At 49.7% G+C, this 27864-nt stretch overlaps 1 protein-coding gene across 3 annotated transcripts in view; it reads left to right on the forward strand.

Moving 5' to 3' along the window:
* Positions 1 to 27864, forward strand: part of KIAA0513 (KIAA0513 ortholog) — a 65377-nt gene that overhangs the window by 21894 nt on the left and 15619 nt on the right. For all 3 annotated transcript variants that reach the window (XM_025371313.1, XM_025371314.1, XM_025371315.1), the window contains exons 2-4: positions 20110 to 20594; positions 24607 to 24706; positions 25756 to 25829. In XM_025371313.1, coding sequence (XP_025227098.1) covers positions 20266 to 20594; positions 24607 to 24706; positions 25756 to 25829 — 503 coding nt within the window. In that variant the 5' untranslated portion in view covers positions 20110 to 20265. The remainder of the gene's footprint in view (positions 1 to 20109; positions 20595 to 24606; positions 24707 to 25755; positions 25830 to 27864) is intronic.

Below are 27864 nucleotides of genomic sequence, written 5' to 3' on the forward strand. Positions count from 1 at the left end.
GTCCAGGTAGTCACCCACGTGCAGAGCCTCATGCTGCACAATTGGATCTGGACTTGATAAAGAATTTAGCGTCTCAAAGCAGATCTCTCTCTCTCTCTCTTTCCCCCCTCTTTTTCTCAAAAAACAAAGCTTTTATATGATGCTTGCTTTGTTGAAAGACTTTCTCAAGCTGGATGCGCTGGCTCACACCTGTAATCCCAGTGCTTTGGCGGGCTGAGGTGGGAGGGTAGCTTGAGTCCAGGAGCTCAAGGCTGCGGTGAGCCAAGATTGTGCCACTGCACCCTAGCCTGGGTGGCAGAGCGAGACTCTGTCTCTAAATTATACTAGTGATGATAATAATACTAATCAAATATTGTTAAATATGTATCAACCAGATAAGGGAGGATTTCAGAAGACCACAAACGACCTGTAGAAAACAGTGGAACACAATAACGGTCTTCTGATTTCTCCGCATTGAGGGGCAGGTTTTGGGTTGACCACAGCCCAGAAGGCGGTGGGTAGTGTGGGGGAAGTGAAGAAAGCCTCAGCAAAGGTGCAGGGTGTGTGTGAGAGGGAGAGGGAGGGAAAAGCGGCCTGATGAGGGCAGAAGTTCTTTCTTGAAGACACCAACACCGAGTACTTCTGTGAGGTTGCTTGGCCCGGTGGCCATGTCCCCTCTGTCCTTGCTCCCTGCAGAACTGCGTGGGCAGCTTTGAGCAGCTCCAGATTGCAGAGTGCCTTGGGCCCCAGCCAGAGATGGCAGGTGTCGTGGGTAGATGGGGACAGACACTAGTGGCTCTTGAACAGAGGGCTCACTGTGGCCCGCCAGGCCATCCCTGGATCCAGGAGGATTTGCCCAGTCTTTCCTCCCACAGAGGCACAGATGTCCTCGGTGCACAGCTGTTAGCTTTGGCCCTTCATGGGGCCAGTGGGAGCTGAGCACCAAGCCCAAAGAGAACAGAGATTGGTTCCGTTCCACCCTCACCTACCTTGGGTTCTGATATGGTTTGAATCTGTGTCCCCACCAAATCTCCTGTGGAATTGTAATCTCCAGTGTCAGAGATGGGAGGTGATTGGATCATGAGGGCAAATTTCTCATGCATGGTTTAGTGCCATCTCTCTTGGCACTGTCCTCGAGATAGTGAGTTCTCATGAGATCTGGTTGTTTAAAAGCGTGTGGCAGGCCGGGCACGGTGGCTCATGCCTGTAATCCTAGCACTTTGGGAGGCCGAGGTAGGAGGATCATGAGGTCAGGAGATCGAGACCATCTTGGCTAACACGGTGAAACCCTGTCTCTACTGAAAATACAAAAAAATTAGCCAGCGTGGTGGTGGGCGCCTGTAGTCCCAGCTACTCGGGAGGCTAAGGCAGGAGAATGGCATGAACTCAGGAGGCAGAGGTTGCAGTGAGCCGAGATCGTGCCACTACACTCCAGCCTGGGTGACAGATCGAGACTCCATCTCAAAAAAAAAAAAAAAAAAAAGGGGGTGTGGCACCTCCTCTCATTCTCTCTCTTGCTCCAGTTCCTGCAACGTAGGACGTGACTGCTTCCTCTTTACCTTTCGCTGTGTTCATAAGTTTCCTGAGGCATCCCCAGAAACCAAGCAGATGCCAGCATGATGCTTCCTGCACAGCCTGTAGAGCCAATTACAACCTTTTTCTTTATAAATTACCTAGTCTCCGTCTTTATAGCCATGGAAGAATGGCCTCATTCACATTCATAAGGCCCAAGTCCTGCATCTCTTAGGGAGCCTCTCCCAGTTCAGTAATTATGTGCCGCCGTCTCTGTGCCAAGGGGTTGGGGCAATATTCATTTATTTTGCCAAATTATGCAAAAGTGGAAGGCCCAGTCGGTCTCTGTCCAAATTGAATTCAGCTGTCCCGGAGTTGACCGCCGTGTCCTTTTATGAAAGAAGTACAGCCCGTCACCTGGGGAGGGCACGCCTTGCGCTGGATTCTAACACACAGTTGTAGTGGAACCAACTCAGTCAATGGTGATAGCTGATGATAGACAACCCATCACCCCAGGCTGTCTCAGTGCCTGAAACTGGAGCGCCCAGCTCTCGACTCAGGAATTACCTAGGACCAATTAAACAATGACTAAAGTGCAAAGTGTACATCTGCATGCTTGTGTGCGGTGACTTGAGTTGGGACTTAGGACAACTTTTGAAAAAACGAGAAATTTCAAAGACTCTGGAGGAGCTGTTGATTCATTGATTGATATTTATTTATTTTTGTGAGACGGACTCTTGTTCTGTCATCCGGGCTGGAGTGCAGTGGCGCAATCTCGGCTCACTGCAACCTCCACCTCCCAGGTTCAAGCCATTCTCCTGCCTCAGCCTGCCAAGTAGCTGGGATGACAGACACCCGCCACCATGTCCAGCTAATTTTTGTATTTTTAGTAGAGACGGTTTCACCATGTTGGCCAGGCTGGTCTCGAACTCCTGACCTCAAATGATCCCCCTGCCTCGACTTCCCGAAGTGCTAGGATTATAGGCGTGAGCCGCCGTGCCCAGCCGAGCTGTTGATTTATAGCCATGGTATTTCTTTCCTTCCCTCCCCAATCCCCTGGGGGCTGACTCACCCCTTGTCTTCAGCAGTGTGGTGGAGTGGGGTTTGTTGTGGAGCCTTGTGCATTGTTGCTGAGTCGAGGAAGGCAGAAACAGTAGACTGTGTGCTCCGTGTCATGGGGAATACATCCCCTGCACTGCCTGACATGTGCCCAGCACTTAGCACAGAGCCTGCCCTTCACAGGCATTGACAAATGGAACCAGTGGGCCAGGTGCACTGGTTCATGCCTGTAATCCCAGCACTTCAGGAGGCCAAGCACTTCAGCAGGATCACTTGAGCCCAGGTATTTGAGACCAGCCTGGGTAACACAGTAAGATCCCGTCTCTACAAAAAATGTGTTAAAACGTTAGCTAGGCATTAGATGCAGCTACTTGGGAGGCTGAGGTGGGAGGATCAGTTGAGCCCAGGAATTTGAGGTTAACATCAAGCTATGGTTGCACCACTGCACTCCAGCCTGGGTGACAGAGTGAGACCCTGTCTTAAAAAGAAAAAAAAAAGAAAGAAAGAAAAAAGAAAGGACCCAGTTGAAGCCATAGTTTTGTGAGGTCATCTTCGTGGAGAAGTTAATGCATTTCATTCTCCCACTGGGTTGGGGAACCAGCAGATGGACCCTTATCTCTTTTTTTCTGTGAACTGTGAACCAAATTTAGATGTTTTCCTCTTCCCGGAGGTCATAAAATAGGACCTATCTTTGGATATAGCCATTATGACAGTTTTAGTGGAGAAGAACCGCATTAAGCTTTGTAAAATGTTATCTCAGAAGGGAAATGGCAAGACACCCTAGAGGTCCAATGGCCTCTCCCGGTTAATAACCTGCTAACAAGCAGACATCCCCATTCCCCTTCCCGCTTCCCTCAAAAGGAGACCCCAAAGGACTGTTCCGGTTGGTGGTGGCTCCACCTTGCTGGACCTCCACTGCAGGCTCAGCTCTCCTTCTGAGCCACATAGAACCGTACTGTCTACTTCCTCATACGCAGCGACTCACACACATTTAAAGACCACCGTCTTGTCTCAATGTTACTTACCCCCATGGTAATTTTTTTTTTTTTTTTTTTTTGAGACAAGAGTTTCGCGCTGTCTCCCAGGCTGGAGTGCAGTGGCGCGATCTTGGCTCACTGCAAGCTCCGCCTCCTGGGTTCACACCATTCTCGTGCCTCAGCCTGCTGAGTAGCTGGGACTACAGGCACCCACCACCATGCCCGGCTAATTTTTTATTTTTTGTATTTTTAGTAGAGATGGGGTTTCACCGTGTTAGCCAGGATGGTCTCAATCTCCTGACTTCGTGATCGACCCACCTCTGCCTCGCAAAGTGCTGGGATTACAGGCGTGAGCCACTGCACCCAACCCTGCCATGGCAAATTTCAACTTTTTCACCCTTGCTCGGGTGATACGATTATTAGACTCCCTAACAATGCTGGCGGGGCTTGTTTGGAATTTCTTTGGATGCCCTTGGTAACTCTCGCCTTTTCCCTCTCATCTTTTTTTTTTTTTTTTTAAAGAGGCGGGGTCTTGCTGTGTTGCCCAGGCTGGTCCCGAACTCCTGGGCTCAAGTGACCCTCTGGCCTCAGCCTCCTAAAGTGCTGGGATTACAGGCATGAGCCGTTGTGCCTGGCCTGCTTTCATGATTTTTTAAGTCTCACAAGCACTTATTAAATTAAAATGCCTTTGCAAGGTTCTTATCCTTTCTAAAACGATGCATTAGCCTGGTGCAGTGGTTCACACCTGTAACCCCAGCACTTTGGGAGGCCGAGGCGGGCGGATCACCTGAGGTCAGGAGTTCACGACCAGCCTGCTCAACATGGTGAAACCTTGTCTCTACTAAAAATACAAAAATTGGCGAGGCATGATGGCTCATGCCTGTAATCCCAGCACTTTGGGAAGCCAAGGCGGGCAGATCACGAGGTTAAGAGATCGAGGCCGTCCTGGCCAACATGGTGAAATCCCATCTCTACTAAAAATACAAAAATTAGCTGGGAGTGGTGGTGCACACCTGTAGTTCCAGCTACTCAGGAAGCTGAGGAAGGAGAATCGCTTGAACCCTGGAGGCAGAGGTTGCAGTGAGCCGAGATCACGCCACTGCGCTTCAGCCTGGTGACAGAGCAAGTAAGGCTCTGTCTCAAACAACAACAACAACAACAACAACAACAACAAAGCTAGCCAGGCCTGATGTCAGGTGCCTGTAATCCCAGCTACTCTGGAGGCTGAGGCACGAGAATTGCTTGAACCCGGGAGGCAGAGGTTGCAGTGAGCCAAGATCGTGCCGTTGCACTCCAGCCTGGGCAACAAGAGCAAAACCCTGTCTCCAATCAATCAATCAATTGATGCATCCTAATGGGTTTCTTTGGTCTTAAGTTTTGAGGATAACAATGAATATAGATTCTTGGACATGGCTAACCACAGTATTGCTATGGAAAGTTGATCATTTCTCCTGAGGCGTGGAATTGAACAGAATGTTCCAGGAGCAGTCTGACCAGCAGAAGCAGAATGACTGGCGTCATCACTGTGGTTTGGGGGCAGGTGCTTTTGTCCATGCATCTGAAGGTCGGTTCAGAATTTGTTGTTTTCTTCAGTTCCACACATGTTGACTCCTAGCAAGCGAGCCATCAAGCAGTAAGCTGCCTCTCAATATCGTGCTTATGTAACTTCGGATCAAATTTTTATTTTTATTTATTTATTTTTTTTGAGACAGTCTCGCTCTGTCACCCAGGCTGGATTGCAGTGGCACAATCTCGGCTCACTGCAACCTCCTCCCAGGTTCAAGCGATTCTCTTGCCTCAGCCTCCCAAGTAGCTGGGATTACAGGTGCCCACCACCACGCCCGGCTAATTTTTGTAGTTTTTAATAGAAACAGGGTTTCACCATGTTGGCCAGGCTGGTCTCAAACTCCTGACCTCAGGTGATCCACCACCTCAGCCTCCCAAAGTGCTGGGATTACAGGCGTGAGCCACCATGCCCAACCTGGATCAAATTTTTAGATAACCTCGCTAGTCATTTATGAGTTATTGGCAGGCAGACACCATGTTGTTTCTACATCATGCCTAATACATGGAAGGTACTCAGCAAACGCCCAATGAATGAATGAATTTCCCAGCCAGGGGTATCTTTTAGACCCAGCGCATTGCTGCAGTCTGCCAAAATCCTTTTGGGTCTCGATTGTGTCATTCTCTAAGTTAACTATATCTTTTGGTTTTATGTTCCCCACATTCTCTATCAGCATGATGTTTGCATTCATATCTGAATAATTAATAAGGTGTAAGGATAGGCCTGGACTAGAGTTTGCCCCATGAGGGATGGAGACAGCTTTCCAAATTGACTCTCTGGATAAGGCAGCTCAGCTATCATGTTTTATCAGACTTAACAACTCATCAGTTCTAAGATTCATCTTTATTTTATACATTACTAAGAAAGGTTGCTTGAGCCCAGGAGTTCAGAATCAGCCCAGGCAATATAGTGGGAACTTGTCACTACAAAAAAAATTTTAAGGCCAGGCGTGGTGGCTCACGCCTGTAATCCCAGCACTTTGGGAGGCTGAGGAGGGCAGATCACGAGGTCAAAAGATTGACACCAGCCTGGCCAACATGGTGAAACCCCATGTCTACTAAAAACACAAAAATTAGCTGGGCATGGTGGCATGCGCCTGTAATCCCAGCTACTCAGGAGGCTGAAGCAGGAGAATCACTTGAACGCGGGAGGCAGAGGTTGCAGTGAACTAAGATCATGCCACTGCACTTCAGCCTGGTGACAGAGCAAGAATCCGTCTCAAAAAAATAAAAATTTAAAATTAGCTGAGTGTGGTGGTGTGTGCTTGTAGTCCCAGCTACTCAGGAGGTCGAGTTGGGAGGATCATTTGAGCCCAGGAGGTAGAGGTTGCGGTGAGCTGTGATCGTGCCACTGTACTCCAGCCTGGGTAACAGTGAGACTCTGTCTCAAAAATAAGATTAAACACTGCCATTTAAACTGTTACACGTTTTCTTATCATTTAGAATTTTTATTCTATCCTTATTGAAAGAATGTCTTTAGAATTACTTAGACATAGATTGTTATGTGTCACCTTGGTCCATAATAAAAAAAAATAAGCAAAATAAAGTGGTTAAAATACTTCGAAAGCTTCTTCACATTCGAAGACCCATATTTCTGAAGTTATCTCAGCGCCGTTGAAATCTGTGTTTCTTTTTTTCTTTTTTCTTTCTTTCTTTCTTTCTTTTTTTTTTTTTTTGTTGTTGTTGAGATGGAGTCTCGCTCTGTTGCCCAGGCTGGAGTGCAGTGGCCACAGTCTCGGCTCACTGCAACCTCCACCTCCCAAGTTCAAGCAGTTCTCTGCCTCAGCCTCCTTAGTAACTGGGATTGCAGGTGCGCACCACCACGCCTGGCTGATTTTTGTATTTTTAGTAGAGATGAGACCTTACCATGTTGGCCAAGCTGGTCTCAAACTCTTGACCTCAAATGATTCACCCTCCTTGGCCTTCCAGAGTGCTGGGATTACAGGCGTGAGCCACTGCGCCCAGCCAAAATCCATGTTTCTGTACAGTATCATCCTGTCACCAGCAGTGTGCCCTTCCCAGAGTGTACCATCCGTTTACCTTTTGGGGAGGCCAAAAGGGGATGGCAATGTTCTATATCCTGGCGCGGGTGGTGGCTGCATGGACATATTCACTTTGTAAGGGTTCATTGAACGGCATCATTATGATTTATGTATTTTTGAGGCAGGGTCTCTCTCTGTTACGGAGACTGGAGTGCAGTGGTGCAATCTCAGTTTACTGCAACCTCTGATTCCTGGGCTCAAGCAATCCTCCCACCTCAGCCTCCCGAGTAGCTGAGACTACAGGTGTGTGGCACCACGCCCAGCTAATTTAGTTAATTTTTTTGTAGAGACAGAGTCTCACTATGTGCCCAGGGTGGTCTCAAACTCCTGGACTGAAGTGAGCCTCCCGCCTTGGCCTCTCAAAGTGCTGGGATTACAGGTATGAGCCACTGCCCCCCAGCCTCTTTTTATTATTTATTTATTTTATTTTATTTTGATTGCTTAAAAATAGAAAAGGAGTGTCCACTCTTGTCTCTAGACAGTAGCATGATGGGCTAGTTGTAACAGTGATAAGACACATCTGATTTCAGATATGTTGTTTTTTTTTTTTTTTTTTTTTTTTTTTTGAGGCGGAGTCTCGCTCTGTCACCCAGGCTGGAGTGCAGTGGCACGATCTCGGCTCACTGCAAGCTCCGCCTCCCGGGTTTACGCCATTCTCCTGCCTCAGCCTCCCGAGTAGCTGGGACTACAGGCGCCGCCACCTCGCCCGGCTAATTTTTTGTATTTTTAGTAGAGATGGGGTTTCACTGTGTTAGCCAGGATGGTCTCGATCTCCTGACCTCGTGATCCGCCCGTCTCGGCCTCCCAAAGTGCTGGGATTACAGGCTTGAGCCACCGCGCCCGGCCAGATTTCAGATATCTTAAAGTGCAAAAGGAAATAAGATGCATTTAGGGTAATGAAATACAGTATTTTTAAATACATCTAATTACACATTGCTTAGGCCATGTTTTTCTGCCTCGTCTTCAAAGACAGAAAGTGAAAGCAAAGTCCCTTGCTAAGACTCAGTGTGCTATTCTACAGGACAGGACACTCTCCCTGATCTCTGAGTCTGTAACAAACACACACAAACAACAGCAGGGCTTAGTCTGGCACCAGTTCCTGACCTCAGCCCTCACCACTTCCCCTTCGTAGTGCTTGCAGAGCGTCGTGTTAGTAACCTCTTTCTAGATGCCTACCTGACATGGATATCTTACTTAATCTGTTGCACAGAATCTACCACCTTCTCCTTTTGAAATGAGGTTTACATTTACCCTTCTTCTCACCTCTCCCCCAGCCTGTTATCTTGGTTTTCTCAGAGATGAGAAATCGTGATTCAGAGAGTTTCTCTGTGAGTTGTAATTCATCAGTGTGACAGCCAAGTGCTCGGAGCCAGCCTCCCAACAAGTGTGGGCTCTCGGGCCCACTCAAACCTCTAAGCTGGTGCTTGGGTGGTGCTGCGGGGCAATCTGTGCTTTTTCTTTCCCTCCCGTCTCTCCCCTAGTCCCCTTTCTGGCCTTGCCAGTGCTGCAGTTCAGCCCTTCTCTGCACTCTAAATGGTTCTGTGCTTTGTTTGTGCCTCTGGTTCAGCCCAGACTCCTCTGGAAGCCACAGCCAGCAGTTTCTCCTTTCCACGTGACAAGCATGTGCCAGCAGGCACCTTGAACTCAGGATAGCTGGGAGTTGGTTGTGATGGACGGCAGGAGGGTCTGCAGTGAGGATCCAGCATCCCGGACATGGATCCTAAACTGCTGTGGGATCCATGCCTTCCTAAGCCACCCACCCTTTGCTCCTTCTAATCAGCGTGGTGTTAGAAAAGCACGCTTTCCGAGGACCCTTCTCCACACTGCCACGAGAAGTCTTTCAAACGCCCTGGAAGTTAGGTTCAGGACAAGCCAGTCAGTAAGTTCCCCGTCATGCCACACTGCAGCGGTAGCTCTTTCCGTTCCACAGAACATCAGCCACAGGGAGCCAGGGCAGCTTCACAGCCCACCCCATGGGAAATGCCTGACTTTCTCCGTGTGGGTCCCTCTCCAGGAAAGCCTCCCTTCCCAGCTCCTCTTAAAACCCGCCAGCCTTCCAAGACACAGTTCCCCAAGTCTTCCCTGATAATCTCCTTGCCATTGGGTGTGCTCTTGCATTCGTCTGAGCCCCGCTCACCGAGAGCCCTTTGTTCACTGGTTACGGTGCTGGCCCCCTCTACTCGACTGCCCAATTATTTAGATGCTTATCTTTTTTTTTTTTTTTTGAGGTGGGGTCTCAGTCTGTCACCCAGGTTGGAGTGCAGTGGCGTGATCATAGCTCACTGTAGCCTTGAACTTCTGGGGTCAAGGGATCCTCATGCCTCAGCCTCTCGGACAGCTGAGACTACAGGTGCATGCCACCATGCTCAGTTAATTATTTTTTAAATGTTTTATAGAGTCAAGGTCTGTCTTTATTGCCCACACTGGTCATGAACTCCTGGCTTCAAGCGATCCTTCTGCCTCAGCCTCCCAGAGTGCTGGGATTACAGGCAAGAGCCGCTGCGCCCAGCCGAGATACTTGTCTTATTCTTCCTACTGGGTGTACAGTGTCTGAAGATTGAGTCTGTCAATTGTTCTTGTTTGCACAGCGCCCTCCACACAGCACCTCCACAGAAAGTGTGTTTGTTTGCCAGTCAGCGGAACTGTTGACTGGGTTTTTCTCTGCCTCCTGGGTTATGTTGTAAACCCACTGCGGTCAGGAATTGTGCCGTGTACACTTTCATGCAGCGGGGAAGAATGGCGTAGGGTCCGGGCTGATGCATTTTATTGATCAAAAGACCAGTAAATGATCCTATAGTTTTTTCTCCTTTCAGTTATAAAACAAATCGGCAGCAGGGCATTTTCCTGACAGTCTTCCTTAAACTGCTCCTCCCGGCCGGGCGCTGTGGCTCAAGCCTGTAATCCCAGCACTCTGGGAGGCCGAGACGGGCGGATCACGAGGTCAGGAGATCAAGACCATCCTGGCTAACACGGTGAAACCCTGTCTCTACTAAAAAAAATACAAAAAAACAAGCCAGGCGTGGTGGTGGGCGCCTGTAGTCCCAACTGCTTGGGAGGCTGAGGCAGGAGAATGGCGTAAACCCGGGAGGCGGAGCTTGCAGGGAGCTGAGATCCGGCCACTGCACTCCAGCCTGGGCGACAGAATGAGACTCCGTCTCAAAAAAAAAAAAAAAAANTGCTCCTCCCCCATCACCAGGTGTACAGGGTGGCAGGAGGAAGTGTGTGGTGTGATTGGGACGCCAGTGGCTGGACTTAGCAGCTGACCTTGCAGACTGCAGCAGGTGTGGAGGAAGGAGCAGTTCAGATGCAGCCCCTTTGGGTGGAGCTCACCTTTGCTGGCACTGTGAGTTTTTAACCAAAACACATTGACTGAGCATCTCTTATGGGCCTAGCCCTGTTCCAGTCCTGGGAATACTGCAGTGAAGAAAACACACACGACTCCTGACTCCCAGGGAACTTGCGTTGGAGGAGTATTGTCCTGAGATCTTCAGTCCTGGGCCACAAGGAGGGACAGTCAGCCAGAGCGTAGCCCGTATGCCAGTGCCTGGTTTAAAGGATCTCCACTGGGGAGGCTGCCTCTGTTTTTTTTCTCTCTCTCTTTTTACCTTTCCTGTGGTGCTGAGGCTGCCTCTTTCAAGCCAGTACCCTGTGAGTAGGTCATTCTGTGTGGGACCTGGTGTGTCTGCACACGGCTTGGTGTGGGCTGGAGCTGCCCCCACTGCCCTCCTCATGGGTGACCCCAACATTTTCGTCTTCACTGGGCAGTGCTCCCCACAGGAGTAGCCCCTGCAGATGGCTAAGATGCTGCTGCTGTCTGTGTCTGAGGGAATAAAGCCAGGCTCTTATGTTCACAGCAGAATGACAGTTCTCCCTCCCTGGTGACTACAGCACATGGATGCTATTTTGGGTATCAAATCAGAACCTTGGCACTTCAAGCCCTCTTCAGAGAATTCAAGCATGAATGGTCTGTGGTCCGACACTTGTCAAAAGCCCTACTGAGGCATCTGGCATTGGAGGAGAGGCACCGTCATGGGCACGTTCACTGTCGTGCCTCATGTGTCAGGGAGCTCTTCTCTTCACCTAGTAGCGAGATCCAGCCAGCCAAATACCTGCACCAAATCGATTTCATGTATGCCTTCAGATTTTTTGAGAGTCATTTAAAGAAATGCCTGTTTTGGCCAGGCACGTTGGCTCATGCCTATAATTCCAGCACTTTGGGAGACCGAAGCAGGTGGATTCCTGAGGTCAGGAGTTCGAGAACAGCCTGATCAACACGGTGAAACCCCATCTCTACTATAAATACAAATTTAGCCTGGTGGGGTGGTGTATGTCTGTAATCCCAGCTACTCGGGAGGGGGGCAGGAGAATCACATGAATCTGGGTGGCAAAGATTGTGGTGAGTCAAGATTGCTCCAGTGCACTCCAGCCTGGGCAACGAGAGCAGAACTCCATCAAGAAAGAGAGAGAGGGTGAGCAAGAGCAAGCGAAAGAGAGAAAGAAAGGAAGAAAGGAGGGAGGGAGGGAATGTTGGTTTCATCATCTCTGTACCTTTTACAGACCTTGTTAGAGACCTTGTCATCACAGTGATTAGTGTCATTGCATGTGAGGACCCTCCTGACAAGTGCATTTCCAAATTCAGTATCTGCAGAAAGCTACTCTGTGGATGAATTTGTCAGATCAAGAGAATATTATGGCCCACGATGCTTTTCTTTTTGGCTTCGGCTGCCAGGAAACTCAACCAAATCCACTGCCCAACTGCAGTAATGAATTTGGTTGATTCCACTGTCTCGCAGTTGCTCTAGATCCATATTGACTGAGTATAAATCTGTGTCTGGACAGCGACCCAAATACACTGACGTCTAAAAGGACATTGACATTTCCTGTGACTTGACAGGGCTGCTGGACCAAGTATTAGACCAACTATTGCTTAGTAGCCCCAAACAGCCAAAAATCTCTTTGTGGCTCAGTTAGGGTATCATCAAAAGACATGTAACATGACCTTATGGTAGAAGTGAACTGCTTCAAGCTAGTAATGTGCTGTCTTGCAGGTATCCAGTATTGCTGTATTTCCCTCGAAAAACTGATCTATCCTGTGGTACCCCTATAAAGTTTGCTTAGGTGTTCTGGGGGTGCCCTGATGCCAGTTTGGGAACCACAACCCTAGGTTAAAAGCATTCTCAGCCCCTTGAACTCTGCCTCATGCAATGAGGATTTGGGGTTCCCCCTGAGCCAGGCTGTCTTCTCTAGTCACAGGAGATAGGAGGTAGTATCCAGCTAAGGTGGCTCCAGAAAAGAGTGGGGTGCCTGAAGCCAAATGTGATGCTTAAGATGCTATCAGATGCCAGGTCTGCCTGGAGGTGATCCCCGCATACACCCCTCTCCTCCAGCCCCACGTTTCTCATCTCTAAATTGGGAGTAAAAGCAAATACTGCCCCAGCGGTGTGAAGTTGTTCAGAATGAAATGTTTTGTATAGTTTTGCTCTTTGAAAGGTGTGAACTACTCTGTTAATAGGGTCATTGATTCCTCCGCTGAACTGTTTCATGTTAGCACAGCCAGGGGAGATCTTCAGCTTCACCCATCCAGCCAGGAGGACCATAAGCTGTTTCCCTGAAATGTTTCTTCTAAGGCCCTTCATATAGCGCCTCACTGTGATAATCCAGCTGATTAGGGGAAAGAGCAATTCTCATTCACATTTTTCAAAGAGGAAACTAGGGTACAGATTCAGATGATTTCCCAGTTTGATTTTGTGTTTGTTTGTTTTGTTTTTTGAGACTGGGTCTCATTCTGTTGCCCAGGCTGGAGTGCAGTGGTACTATCTCGGCTCACTGCAACCTCCACTTCCCAGGCTCAAGTGAGCCTCATGCCTCAGACTCCCAAGTAGCTGGAATTATAGGCACCTGCCACCATGCCCAGCTAATTTTTGTATTTTTAGTAGAGACAGGGTTTCACCATGTTAGCCAGGCTGGTCTCGAACTCCTGACCTCAGGTGATCCTCCTGCCTCAGCCTCCCAAAGTATTGGGATTACAGGCGTGAGCCACTGCGCCTGGCTTTCTTAGGTTGATTTGTGATGGAGCTGAGATGGAAGGACGAAGAGGCGAGTTTTTCCTTGTTTGGGCCACCAGGCAGTTGGCAAACCAGGTACCTTAGTCAGGGGTGGAGAGGAGAGAAGTTCAGGCCTCCCGCAGAGACACAGCTGGTGTCTCGGGGCCCCAGTGCCCATCTGCACAGTGCACCTGTCCTTCCTGCACAGCACCCTGCATGGACAGCAGGAGCAAAACCCAGGGACCCCAGCTGCAAGGCTGGGGCTAGGTGATGTTTCCACCTTACAGTTGAAATGAAGGTTCAGGCCAGGCATGGTGGCTCACGCCTGTAATCCCAGCACTTTCGGAGGCCAAGTTGGAAGGATTGCTTGGGCCCAGGAGTTCGAGACAAACCTGGGCAACATAGTGAGACCTCACCTTTACGAAATAATGGTAATAATAATAATAATAAGTTAGCCAGGCATGGTAGCATATGCCTATAGTCCCAGCTACTCAGGAGGCTGAGACGGGAGGATCACTTGAGCCCAGGATGTCAAGGCTGCAGTGAGCCGAGATCGCGCCACTCTACTCCAGCCTGGGCAACAGAGTGTGAACCTATCAAAAAAGAAAAAAGAAAAAGAAAAGAAAAAGGCTGGGTGCAGTGGCTCACACCTGTAATTCTAGCACTTTGGGAGGCAGAGGTGGGTAGATTACCTGAGGTCAGGAGTTTGAGACCAACCTGGCCAACATGGTGAAACCCCATCTCTACTAAAAATACAAAATTAGCCCAGCATGGTGGCAGAAGCCTGCACTCCCAGCTACTTGGGAGGCTGAGGCAGGAGAATTGCTTGAACCCATAGTGAGCTGAGATCACGCCACTGCACTCCAGCCTGGGCGACAGAGCGAGTTTGTGTCTCAAAAAAAAAAAAAAAAAAAGAAGAAGAAAGAAAAGTTTCAGGTAAAAGCCCATCAAGTATATATTGCTGTAGACAGACTTTTGGCAAGGTAATTCGGTGTTTCCTATCACAAGGCTTAATAGCGTGCACACCCTTTGGCCAGCAGTTCCACATGTAGAAATGCCTCCTCCAGCATCTGAGATGTCACTGTAAGAGGTGAGGATGACGTGGGGATCTGGAGCACTGGTTCTCCAGCTGACCTGTGTTCGGGTTCCTTGCCCGGTCTCTTCCTGGCCTCTCCCCGCCTTACCTTATTGCAGCTTTAACAGGGGAGACAATCCAGGTGTATGTACATGTGATGCTATGTGTGTTGTGTGTTGTCTGAGGTTTGGCACACTCTGGCTGAGGGGAGCAGCACATTTGGGAGTTCTTGGGAACACTAAAAGAGAGGAGTGTCTTGAGGTTGATGGGAAGGGGCAGGCTTACAGAAAGTTCCAGATTCTCCCTGCAGGGAGCCCTTGTCTGATTGCCCAAAGCCAACCTGGTGGAGAAGCCACAGCTCTGGTTGTTCCGGGATGCTGGGGAAATCAGTGTGAGCACAGCTCGGTGGGGAAGTGGCACAGCAGCCACACCGGGGCAATCTCGTGAGTTCCTTCTACAGCTGGAGGCTGCGGGGTAGGAAGAAGCAGTGGGGGAAGTGGGGCGGAAGGGGTTGCAGCAGGAGGTTAGGAAACCCCCTCCAGAATACAGACCACTGTGGCCTCTTTTCCCATGAGCAGTGGCTCCCCGGCCTCATCAGCCTTCCTGGTTCTTGAACTTTCTAAAGCGGTTACCTTAGGGCCTGCATGCTTCATGTTCCCTCTGCATGGGTCACCTTCAAGCCTTTTCAATGCTGGTTCTCCCTCTTTCCATCTCAGCTCAGAGATCTGCCTCCCCAACCTCGCCATCCAAAGAAGCCACTTCTCAGCCCTCTCAGGGCCGTCACCTTCAGATCATCTCTGTAGCACTTAGTGCTACAGAAGCTCTTGTTCGATTTTTTATTCTATTAACTGTTTCTTCCCCTCTCCCTGCCCCGTGGTATGTACGTAAACACACACACACACACACACACACACACACACACGTTCCATAAGGTCTCCCTCATGGCTTGCTTTCTAGCTCTTTGCACAGTAACCGATACATAGTAGATGCTCAGTACATGTGTGCAGAATGAATGGATGTTTGCAAAATCTCACAAGGGCTTTGGAAGGTACAGGTTGACTTAGAATTTTAGCCTACTTTGATTGGTGGAAGCCTCCATCGTGGGGCCTATGACGCTCATTGCAAAGTGTAACCGCAGGGGGGTTGCAGTGCTTCAGGCCAGCATGTTCCTATCTCCAGTGACACAGATTCCCCTGTAGCCAAAAACGCTGTTTCTCAGAGTCTGGGCAGTGGCCTCAGTACCTCCTTGAAGGTAGAACAAAGCAGATGGGCTGGGGTGCAATCCACAGATGGGTTTTTTGACTACCAAAGTGTTTTGAAATCAATTTAAATTAGTTGTCAGTGTTGAGAAATCAGATTTCACGTAACAGGATTTCAGCATTCCTTAGAAACCTGTAGAAGATCTGATACTCCTGGGTCCGCGTTCCCAGATGGCAGCGCTGGGCTGGCTCTGAGCAGGGACAGTGTGGCTCCTTGCTGGACCACCTCCTGTGTTTTCGCCAGCTGGCCCAGGCAGTCCCCCGAGATTGTGACCCTGCAGTGTGGGAGTGGCCATCACCTTGTCCTGCCTAGAGGCCCATAATGACTTTTCCTTCCTGGAGGAAGAGGGTGGGATTGCTTTCCCTGCCATGACCACACAGAGTCACTGCTGTGACGTCTTAGCTCTGTGAGCGAGCCCCAAACAGCTGAGATCCCTGAGCTGAGGAGTCCGGGGACAGGGGTGGTGCCCACCGCAGCGCTCCTGCCACCCATCTGCTTCCTGTCACTCAGTGCCTCTCCTGTGATGTTGTCGCCTCCATGATGAGCCCACTGAGGAAGGCGGCACCCAGCACTTAGGGCTTCTGGGAGAGGATGACTCATAAGAGCGTCTGACTGGCCCAAGAGTGCCTGAGACTGGATCAGAAATAGCCACGATCATCCAGTTTGATTGATTGATTGATTGATTTAGTTGAGATGGAGTCTCGCTGTGTCTGCACTGTGGAGTGCAGTGGCACGGTTCATTGCAGCCTCTACCTCCTGATTTCAAGCAATTCTGCCTCAGCCTCCCGAGTAGCTGGGATTACAGGCGCCCGCCACCACACCCGGCTGATTTTTGCATTTTTAGTAGAGACAAGGTTTCGCCATGTTGGCTAGGCTGGTCTCGAACTCCTGACCTCAGGTGAGCCACCCGCCTCAGCCTCCCAGAATGTTGGGATTGCAGGCGTGAGCCACTGCCCCCGGCGCCAGCTTGATCTTGAACCTCCTGTGTGTGGGCAGAGAGACACGGCCCTGCTACTGCTTGAATGGCTTCCAGAGACAGTGACTTGTTTCCTTTTTCCCACTGAACTGTGAGTGTTTGCCATGCAATGTTAGGATAATGAACAAAATGAAAGAGGAAATCACCCCTATGCCAGCACCACCATACATTTCTACATTCTTCCTCATTGCTTTTGCATATGTATACATGATTGTAATTAGAGTAAAATTAAATTTCTCTCACTTCAGTGTTCTCAGCACTCAGAACAGGGGTTGGCAAGCAGCAGCGTTCAGTAAACCTGGGCTGACTACAGAACATTCTGTTTACTAGAAAGTGGACGTTTTTTGAATTGTATCATACACTCATCACTACTGCATCAACTTTTTAACATGCATTTGACATTTTACTGTATTTATTTATTTACTTATTTTAATTTTTTTGAGATGGAGAATCGCTTTTTTGCCCAGGCTGGAGTGCAGTGGCGTGATCTCAGCTCACTGCAACCTCCGCCTCCCGGGTTCAACTGATTCTTCTGCCTCAGCCTCCCGAGTATCTAGGATTACAGGCATGCACCACCATGCCTGCCTAATTTTTGCATTTTTAGTAGAGATGGGGTTTCACCATGTTGCTCAGGCTGGTCTCGAACTCTTGACCTCAGGTGATCCACCCGCCTCAGCCTCCCAAAGTGCTGGAATTACAGGCGTGAGCCACCATGCCTGGCCCATTTTACTGTATTTAGGTATTTTTTCTACCCTCTTCCCAGTTAATCAAGATTATAAACACTGTTGCAGTGAACATTTTTCTCTACATAACTGTTTTTGAGTGTTTTGAATTATTTTCTTAGGATAAATTCCAAGCATTTGAATTCCTGAATCAGAACAGAGAAAAATAAGAATGGTAGAAATTGCCTTTTGAAGTATTATTTATCCCTATTCCAGCAATGCTTGAGAATGTTAATTTTACCATAACTTTACCAGTATTTAAATAGTTTTTAAATTTTTACTAATTTAGTAGTATAAGATGGTACCTTATGGCTTTAATTTGCATATTTATATTGTGGTTATTAGTATAGGTTGAAGACTTGTCTAAGCCTTTAATAATTGTATTTCCTTTTTTCTTTTTTTGAGACGGAGTTGTGCTCTGTCACCCAGGCTGGAGTGCAATGGCACCATCTCGGGTCACTGCAGCCTCCTGGGTTCAAGCAATTGTCTGAGTAGCTGGGACTACAGGCGTGCCCCACCATGCCTGGCTAGTTTTTGTATTTTTAGTGGAGATGAGGTTTCACCATGTTGCTCAGGCTGGTCTTGAACTCCTGACCTCAGGTGATCCACCTGCCTCAGCCTCCCAAAGTGCTGGGATAACAGGTGTGAGCCACTGCGCCTGGCCTATAATTGTATTTCCTCTTGTGTGACTTGCCTATTTGAGTGGTCTGTGTAGCTGTTAGAATATAGACTTTTGGCCGGCGCAGTGGCTCAAGCCTGTAATCCCAGCACTTTGGGAGGCCGAGACGGGCGGATCACGAGATCAGGAGATCGAGACCATCCTGGCTAACCCGGTGAAACCCCATCTCTACTAAAAAAATACAAAAAACTAGCCGGGCGTGGTGGCGGCGCCTGTAGTCCCAGCTACTCGGGAGGCTGAGGCAGGAGAATGGCATAAACCCGGGAGGCGGAGCTTGCAGTGAGCTGAGATCCGGCCCCTGCACTCCAGCCTGGGCGATAGAGCGAGACTCCGTCTCAAAAAAAAAAAAAGAATATAGACTTTTTAGAGTTGTGTGAATTTGTAATACAGATACCACTAGCTCAATTTTCCTAGTATATTTACTGTAAACATTTTCCTAGTGTGTGGTTTTTCATTTTTAATGCCAGGCATGTTACCATGGGTGTGGTTTTCTATTCTTTGGCGAGTGAGCCTGTGCTTGTGGAAGGGCCTTGGGTTTCTGATCCAATCTTGATGCCTCAGCCGGGGGGACCCACCGAACAGTAGGGGCCTTGACCGGGGTCGCAGCTGGTGAGGGGAGACTCCAACCGGCCACTCCTTGCTCTCCAGCTCCCTGAGCCGAAGCCACTGCCTTCTGAGCTCATCAGAGCCCTTGTTGTTGTCCTGGTGTGGAAAGTTCTTCTGAGCTGAGGTTTATGCTTCTCTCTTCCGGACTGAGGCTTGCCTTGTGGGGCTCCCCTGAACATGCCCATCACCATGCTGGTGACCGGGAGCCAGCCTTTTTCTTTTCTGACTCAGGGCATTTAAAAATACCCCAGGCTGGAGAATTTGGAGGAATCCATCATCGACGGGTGAGCATTAAGCTCTTAAGAGGCAGAAAAGGCCATTCTGCTATTGAATTGTCCTCTGAAGATGCAGTCAGTTCAGCAGTTTCACAGCCACCTCACTGGCAGGCATTGTCCTAGGTATTTGGGGCCTAATGGACAGGGCTGAGGTTAGAGGTATGCTGTGCTCTGAGGGGCTGACTGTCAAGACGGTGTCTCCTTCCCGCTTAGCTGTCTGCCTCTGTACTGGTGAGGAAGGTTCCCCGGGACCTCTTGAACCAGCAGCCGGGAGACCTGGATTAGAAGCGAAGATTTGAATCCCAGCTCTGCCACCCTGTGACCTGCGTAGCCAACACCCCTGACCCTGTGAGCGTGTTCACAGTCGGGTCTGTTCTTTCCTTCAGCAAGCACACAACACACACATATGTAGTCAGGAGTCCTCGCTGGGCACAGCATGGCTGCAGCGGTGCCAGACATGGTCCCTCTGGAGGGGCGTATGCTTTATGGGTAAACGGAAATATTGGAGTCTGTCAGTAAAGCAAGCAGAATGATAAATTAGGCTGAATACGTTGCTGGAGCCCACAGAGGAGTCATTCATTCATTTTGAATAGGAGCAGAGTAGAGCTTTTCAGAAGACGTGGCCAAGGCAGAGCCTCGAGGGGTGAATAGAACTCCAGGGTAGGAATGGCGGAGGAAAAAGGAGGGGAATGGAGAAGGGAGAGGGCTGCCCAGCCTGAGGAGCCCAGGGGTGTGTCGTTGTCCAGGGCGGCTGCTGTGCCGGGAGAGGGGACAAGTCCAGATGGCAAATGTTGTGCTTAGCAACCATCGTAGGGTTTGAGAAGGATGTTGAGAGGATAGACCTCTGACAGCCTGGGAACGTTCTGGATGAGAACAGAGCCCAGGAAGGAGGCCGGAGCCAGGAGGTGAGGTGTCTGTTGCTCAGCAGGGAGGTTCTTCCGTAGCCACCAGTTCCAGTGACAGCGAGCGGGCAGGTGGATTGTCCCTGGTGATCCTCCATTTCCAGCCCAGGATGGACCTTTTCTGTCCTGGTGATGGGCTCAGTCTTGGGGCTGGAGCGGGAAGGAGGCCAGCAGAGGCAGTGCCCTGACAATCTGTTTGCAGAACTTGGAGAAATCCTGATGTCAGTGTTTATTTGTTCATTCATTTAACAAGTATTTATCGAGAGCCTATCGTGTACCAGGTTTTGAACAGTAAAGTGGTCGGTAGGAAGATGATAGGGAAGAGGCACCCCAAATTCCAGAAGAGCAGAGATTCTTCTCTTTCCGGAGAGTGTGTGATTTAGGTCTGGATTCTGGTGAGGAATGGCGTTAATGTCTGTGTCTGTGTTTCCTTTCTAGATGCTGTAGGGCCAGGTGAGCTGCTGCGAAGGACTCATTCTTGGTGGCCAGCAGTTACCGGCAACTTGTGAGCTTGGTGGGCTCCTACTAACACGCCTGGGACGCCAGGCTGCCGGGCTCCCCTCCAGGCAGCCTCCCCAGCAGCTCCCCGGAGCCATGGAGGCCCCGGAGGTCCCCGTGGGCTCGCTGATCGACTTTGGTCCTGAGGCACCCACCTCCTCTGCCCTGGAGGCACCACCCCCTGCACTGCAGGACGGGGATGGCTCCCTGGGGGATGGCGCGTCAGAGAGTGAGACCACTGAGTCTGCGGACAGTGAGAATGACATGGGCGAGTCACCCTCACACCCGTCCTGGGACCAAGACCGCCGCTCCTCCTCCAACGAGTCCTTCTCCTCCAGCCAGAGCACCGAGTCTACCCAGGATGAAGAGACCCTGGCTCTCAGGGACTTCATGCGTGGCTACGTGGAGAAGATCTTCTCTGGAGGGTAAGGGGCCTGTGTGGACAAGACAGCCTGGCATGGCCACAGGGCCCAAGGGGACCCGCCTTCTGCTCTTGGCTCTGCCTCTCCCCAGGGTGCCACCTGGGGCCAGAGCTTCCATTTCCTCATCAGCCAGGGATGGCCACTGCAGGGGCCTCTCTCCACTTCAGCCTGCATGCAGAGCCACATGGGGACCTTTTAAAGAATACCCGAGTCTGGACTTCACTCCAGGCCAATTACATCAGTTCTCTAGGGTGAGGCCGGCGTCAAAGCATGTGCAGCTCCCAGGTGATTTGGAAGGGCAAACGTGCAGAGAACCCCTGGAGGGACACGCTCCAGAGTACTCGGCTCACAGGTCCCCATCATCCCCGTGAGCTCCATTATTTTCTTTTTGTTTGTTTTCTTTCTTTCTTTCTTTTTTTTTTTTTTTGAGACCGAGTCTGGGTCTGTTACCCAGGCTGGAGTGCACTGGTGCAATCTCAGCTTAATGCAAGCTCTGCCTCCCAGGTTCAAGTAATTCTCCTGTGTCAGCCTCCCAAGTAGCTGGGATTACAGGCACCTGCCACCACACCCGGCTAATTTTTGTGTTTTTAATAGAGACAGGGTTTCACCATGTTGGCCAGGCTGCTCTCGAACTCCTGGTCTCATGTGATCCGCCCGTCCCAGCCTCCCAAAGCGCTGGGGTTATAAGCGTGAGCCACCATGCCTGGCAGAGCTCTGTTATTTTCCAATGCATGTTGTTCCCGAATTTTATCCATGCAATTCTTAAGTAAGGCTTTGGAGGGGGCTGTCTCTTTCCTCTCACTCCGCCGACACCTGTCTCACCTCATCGTTGCTAAACACAAGGGGCACTTGTTCTGTTTCTGGGACCATCTGAGCATTTGTAGGCTCACCACTCCCTAGCGCTCCTTGTCACAGCTATAGTTGGCTAAGAGGTTGCAATTATTCACTGAAATTAGATATAGGGGCAAGATAAGATAATAAAGCTGTGGTTACCCATACTGGTGTGCTCTTAAGAAGCAGATTATTAGGCCGGGCGCGGTGGCTCACGCCTGTAATCCCAGCACTTTGGGAGGCCGAGGCGGGCGGATCACAAGGTCAGGAGATCGAGACCACGGTGAAACCCCGTCTCTACTAAAAATACAAAAAATTAGCCGGGCGCGGTTGTGGGCGCCTGTAGTCCCAGCTACTCGGGAGGCTGAGGTGGGAGAATGGCGTGAACCCGGGAGGCGGAGCTTGCAGTGAGCCGAGATCGCGCCACTGCACTCCAGCCTGGGCGACAGAGCGAGACTCCGTCTCAAAAAAAAAAAAAAAAAAAGAAGCAGATTATTTTTTTTAGAGACAGGGCCTTACTCTGTTGCCCAGGCTGGAGTGCAGTGACACAATCACGGGCTCAAGCAATCTTCCCACCATAGCCTCCCGAGTAGCTGGGGACTATAGGTACATGCCGCCATGCCCCGCTAATTGTTTTTTTTTCGTTTTGGAGACAAGGTCTCGCTCCGTCACCCAGGCTTGAGGGCAGTGGTGCAGTCATAGCTCACCACAGCCTCAAACTCCTGGCCTCAAGCAGTCCTCCTGCCACGACCCTCCAAAGTGCTGACCCTGGCCAGCAGCTGATTCTGAAGCAGCTGTTTGCATGGGGCCCTTCCCTGGGTGGCTGTTCTTTTGTGGTTCTTAAGGGTAAAATAACGAGTGTTGACAATTGGAGCAGCAGGAAGGGAGAGTTTGGGTCCGTGACATCCACTGAGAAGCGGGAATCTGTGCATCGGCCTGATATTTCCCTACCCCAGTTCACTGCCTGTTAATATCTCAGCCAGGGAAAGGAGGATGCACACACACCCCAGAGCCATGGGGTTCACGTGTGGATTGTGGCTCTTCCACCATTCACGGCAGCACACTAGATACGGATGGTCTTGCTGCTCTGTCATGTGTGGGCTGGCAGCATTGGCATCTCCTGGGAGCTTGTGAGAAATGCAGAGTCTTGAGCCCTGGCTGGCCCCTCTGAGTGAGAATGTGCCCTTTAACAAGATCAGTAGACAGCTCATGCACATCAGCGTCTGAGAGGCACTGCCTTAAGGGAAAGTTTTCCAGTTTCATTAACGCAGTTAGGATTTGTGGCCAGGCTCAGTGGCTTACACCTGTATTCCCAACATTTTGGGAAGCTGAGGCAGGAGGATCGCTTGAGCCCAGGAGTTTGAGACCAGCCTAGGAAACATAGTGAAACTCTACAAAAAAACACACAAAAATTAGCGAGGCATGGTGGCATGTGCCCATAGTCCCAGCTACTCAGGAGGCTGAGGTGGGAGGATCACTTGAACCAGGGAGGCTTAGGTTGCAGTGAGCCATGATCGTACCACTGCACTCCAGCCTGGGTGACAAATGGAGACCCTGTCTCAAGAAAAAAAAGAAAAAGAAAAAGAAAAAGAAATGTTGCCTTTTACTCTGCAGAGCCCATTGTTTCCACCATGATTTGAGCCCCACGTGTGTAAACTCTCAAGGGCTGACTTCTGCCTTTTTGATGGGTGCTTTTCAATTGATGGAGACCAGCCTCAGTTTTCTGTGTGGTTAGAAAAGGGAACTGTTGTATGATAATCCACATACCTGACCATCTAAAAATGCATTTATGGGCTGGGTGCGGTGGCTCACACCTGTAATCCCAGCACTTTGGGAGACAAGGCGGGCACATCACCTAAGGCCAGCAGTTTGAGACCAGCCTAGCTAACATGACGAAACCCCATCTCTACTAAAAACACAAAAATTAGCTGGGCTTGGTGGCGGGTGCCTGTAATCCCAGCTACTTAGGAGGCTGAGGCAGGAAAATCACTTGAACCCAAGAGGCAGAGGTTGCAGTGAGCTGAGATTGCACCACTGTACTCCAGCCTAGGCAAGACAGAGCGAGACTCCGTCTCAAAAAAAAAAAAATTAATAAATAAAAATGCATTTATGTTTGATTTGAGTGCATTTTAGGAGAGCAGATGTAGCTTCCTACTTGTTTTGTTTGACCAACACTGAGATGGGTGCGCTTTCTCTGAGCATACCCCAGTTAATGAAAAGGGGAAACACCCAGAAGTTTGCTCATTTGCCAGGAAAGCCAGCCTCTATTTGCAGTAGCCTGTCAGCGATACCGAATGTGGACACCTGAGTCAGATGCGCCTTTGCATGCATTCCGGAAATTACTGCAAAAGCCTGCAGATAACACATATTTCATCTGATGTTGGTATTTAGAGTAAATGAGGACCAAGATGTTTTCTACAAAACATAAATGAAGGTTGCATAAGCCAAGTGATCTTCAGCCTTCTGCTTCATTTTCGAGTCTTTAAATTTGGGAAAGAGTATTGGCGCCTTACAAAGAGTGATGAGAAGTGGCCTGAAAGTATGTGAGCATGTTATCCATCCTAGTGGTGGTGACACCAAGGTGGAGGCCCCTGGTCTCCATACCTCTCGCACACAGCTGGGAATGGCCTGGCCCGTGAGCAGCCTCACTCTGGAAGTGCAGAGGGATGAGCGAGTGCCCTGCTGATATGTGGGAGATGGTTTTCTTCCTGGCATCAAACCTTGGTGTTAGTATACTAAGAGCAAATTCAGGAAGTCTTAAATTCAGGGGCTGGTTCCATGCTGACTCCAGCATCAAAAACTAGTGGGAAGTCAGAGAGCTGGAGAACCAAGACCTCTCAGGGTTCGTGCCCTTATCCGGACTCAGACCTCCCCAGGCAGGGGTCGGGAGGGGCAGGGGAAGGACATGGGCTTTGGAACCAGGAAGCCTGGTTGGAACTCTGGTTCGCCACTCTCAAGCCGGCGTGTGATACTCCGAGCCAGGCTCCTCACCTTTGAAATAACAGTAACACCCTTTCCTCACGGGACCGCCCGGAGGCTGAGACGAGGTGATGGGAGCTGGGGTCTGTGCTTGGCTGGGGAGCAATACTTCGTTAGTTCCTTCTCCTTGCTCTTCCCCTATTTCTCCAGCGGATTGAAAAGGGTTTTTTTTTTCCCCTCTCCTTTTTTTTTTTTTTTTTTTTAGGGAGGACTTAGATCAGGAGGAGAAAGCCAAGTTTGGAGAGTACTGCAGCAGTGAAAATGGAAAAGGCCGGGAGTGGTTTGCTCGATACGTGAGTGCCCAGGTAAGGGAGAGGTGATGGGAAGGATGGGCGTTTACTCTTGAGGAAGAATCTGGTGAAGCATAACAAATTTGACTTTATCCTATAATGACACTCTGGAGAAAAGAGTCAACGGAAATGACCCAACAGAAAAAAAAAAAGTAAAACTTACCCCAGAATATTCTGAAAAGGAGTGTTGAGAATAGTGAGAAACAGTCTGGGCACAGTGGCTCACGCCTGTAATCCCAGCACTTTGGGAGGCCGAGGCGGGAGGATCACTTGAGCCCAGGAGTTCAAGACCAGCCTGAACAACATAGTGAGGTCCCCCCTTCCCCCATCTCTAAAAGTTAAAAAAGAATAGTGAGAAACAGGAAGTAGCTCATTTGGACGTCACACTTCAAGGGAAAGAGTAAGAAACTGGGCTTTCAACTTCATGAAATTCCGTAAAATCTCATTTTTTAAAGGCAAGCATGTGAGTTATGTGCGTGCATATTTTTATTAACCCGTAATACTCGATTTTTTGTAAAAAAAAAAAAAAAAAAAATTCAAGACCGTGACAGTCATGTGAAGAAAAATATATTAACAAAGTTTAGAAAATAATTAAATTTTGTAAATATCCAGTAGGTTCTTTTTTTTTCCTGAGTGGCCTAAGTTTTTAGTTTTTAAGTATTTTAGTGCAAATAATTTATTTTTCATGGAAAAGTTAGAAAATGCAGATGAGCAAAGAGAAGTTTATTACCCATACATCCACAGTTTGGAAACAGCCAGCGTTGTCATTGTGGGGTACTTTTCTGTGTGTGGGTGTGTATGAAGTTCCTACTTTTAAAAATCTGGGAAGGACACCGAGGGGAACCCCTGTGTGTGCCCTGCCCAGTGATGGTTGGGTGCAGGTGGCTGTACTCTGCCCGGGTCCTGGCAGGAGGGGCGGGTTCTATAGTGCAGAGGCAGCAGCCATCCTGGGCCCTCATCCCAGCTGCATTTGGAAACACTGAGAGTGGAAAGCCTGCAGCTTCACTGAGTGCTGCGTGTGTCGCCCTGAACCTCAATGACGTGTCTGGCCTCTTTCTGGACAGCGCTGCAACTCCAAGTGTGTCTCAGAGGCAACCTTCTACCGCCTGGTGCAGTCTTTTGCAGTGGTGCTGTTTGAGTAAGTAATGCCATTGCACAAAGCCTTTGTCCTGGTAAGCTCCTCTTCCCTCCTTCCTTCCCTCCCCACCCAGCCATGTCATAACCAGCTGTGAGTCATATCCACACTAGTCATCAGGTTGCAACTGCTCTGCTATACCCAGCATCAGCTAAAAGGCACAGTCGTGACCACCATCTCACGGGAGCAGGGCTGGCCATCCTTAGCTGGCAGTGATGAGAGGACTGCAGCTGGATGTGAGGAGCATCCTCTGGGCGGGTCCTCAGGGCCAGGTGGTGATGATGTACTGTGGCCCTGCCCTCCTCGGGAGTTCTAGCACTTTCCCGAGTTCCTGTTGTAAAGTACTTCAAACTCAACTGCCAACCCCATGAGCAAATAAACACTTAATGATGTGTTGGGAGGACTGTAGCCTTCCCTGCGAACACTGATTAGGCACCGCTGGGGCCTTTTATCACAGAAGCCCTTGGTAGGCAGTGAGGGGTGGTGGAAAGAGCATGGCTGCCAGCTAGAGATTTGGGGCCAATCCCATCTCTGTCCCTGCTCACTTGTGAGATTAGGGAGCCAGACCCCATGAGGCACAGACTCCCTTCTCAGGAGCATGACTCTCTGGGGTCACCAGACCAGCTTCATGCCTCCAAGGTGTGAAATGGAAGGGATGCTTCTTGGCCTTGGGGAGGCTGGGCAGTGGCCTGACCGATTCTGGGGAGCCTCGATTCTGGGGCTGGGAGCCCTGATCTGGGCATGTCTGCACCCCACTATCCCCATCTCCTGCAGAAGGCCTCTAAGCAGCCCCTGCTTTCGGCCGTGTGTCCTCTTCTGGTCCTTGGCTCATCCCATCGCCACCTTCCCACATCACTGCCTTTGTTTTGTCCTTCCAGGCCTGAAAAATCTCCCTCCTTTACTTCCTTGTCTCCCAACCAAAGATAGCTGCTTGGGTCTTTTTTTTTGGTTTTTTGAGACAGGATGTTGCTCTGTCACCCAGGCGGGAGTGCAGTGGCTCAATCACAGTTCACTGCAGCCTCAATCTCCTGGGTTCGAGGGATCCTTCCATCTCAGCCTCCCAAATAATTAGGACTACAGGTGCATGCCACCACACCTAGCTCATTTTAAATTTATTTTTTATTTTATTTTATTTTTTTGAAACAGTGTCTCACTCTTCACCCAGGCTGGAGTGCAGTGGGATCTCGGCTCACTGCAACCTCCGCCTCCCGGGTTCAAGCAATTCTCCTGCCTCAGCCTCCTGAGTAGCTGGGACTACAGGCATGCACCATCACGCCCGTCTAATTTTTGTATTTTTAGTAGGGACAGGGTTTCACCATGTCGGCTAGGCTGGTCTTGAACTCCAGACCTCAAGTGATTCACCTGCTTCAGCCTCCCAAGGTACTGGGATTACAGGAGTGAGCCACCACGCCTGGCCATATTCCATATAGATATATACACATACACACACACACATATATTTAGTAGAGATGAAGTCTTCCTATGTTTCCCAGGCTGGTCTCAAACTCCTGGGCTCAAGCAATCGTCCTTCCTCAGCTTCCCAAATTGCTAGGATTACAGGCGTGAAGCACCACACCCAGCCTACTCTCTGGAGTCCCAGTTCTCCTGCTTCTTCATGTCTCTCCCCTTTCTCTCTTTCTCTTTGAACTTGAGCATATACTGGAAGAAGAAGACCAACAAAAGGAGGACCCCTATTTTTTCCTACCCTTGCTCAGGATACCCGAAGTCCAAGATCCGTTTCTCCTCTGAGGTCTGGCCTTCAGAGCTGGCCAGGGGAGGGCTGAGAAACCTTCACCGGAAGAGGCTGAGTGAGCCCTCACCTTCAGCCAGAGGGTAGTGGTTTAAAACAGGCCCTCTAGGTTGCCTTTTGTGAAACATTCTCTCATGCAATTAAGATACTTCAATTTCCAACATATGCAGTCCCAGGCATTTTCACGAACCCCCATTTTGCACAATTCTGATTCTCCATTTTCTTTCTTTTTTTTTTATTTGCACTAGGCTAAAAGTAATTCTCCATTTTTCCTTGAGTTTTTTGTCT

The sequence above is a fragment of the Theropithecus gelada genome, chromosome 20 (genome assembly GCF_003255815.1).
Source record: "Theropithecus gelada isolate Dixy chromosome 20, Tgel_1.0, whole genome shotgun sequence".
Classification (NCBI taxonomy): Eukaryota; Metazoa; Chordata; class Mammalia; order Primates; family Cercopithecidae; genus Theropithecus; species Theropithecus gelada.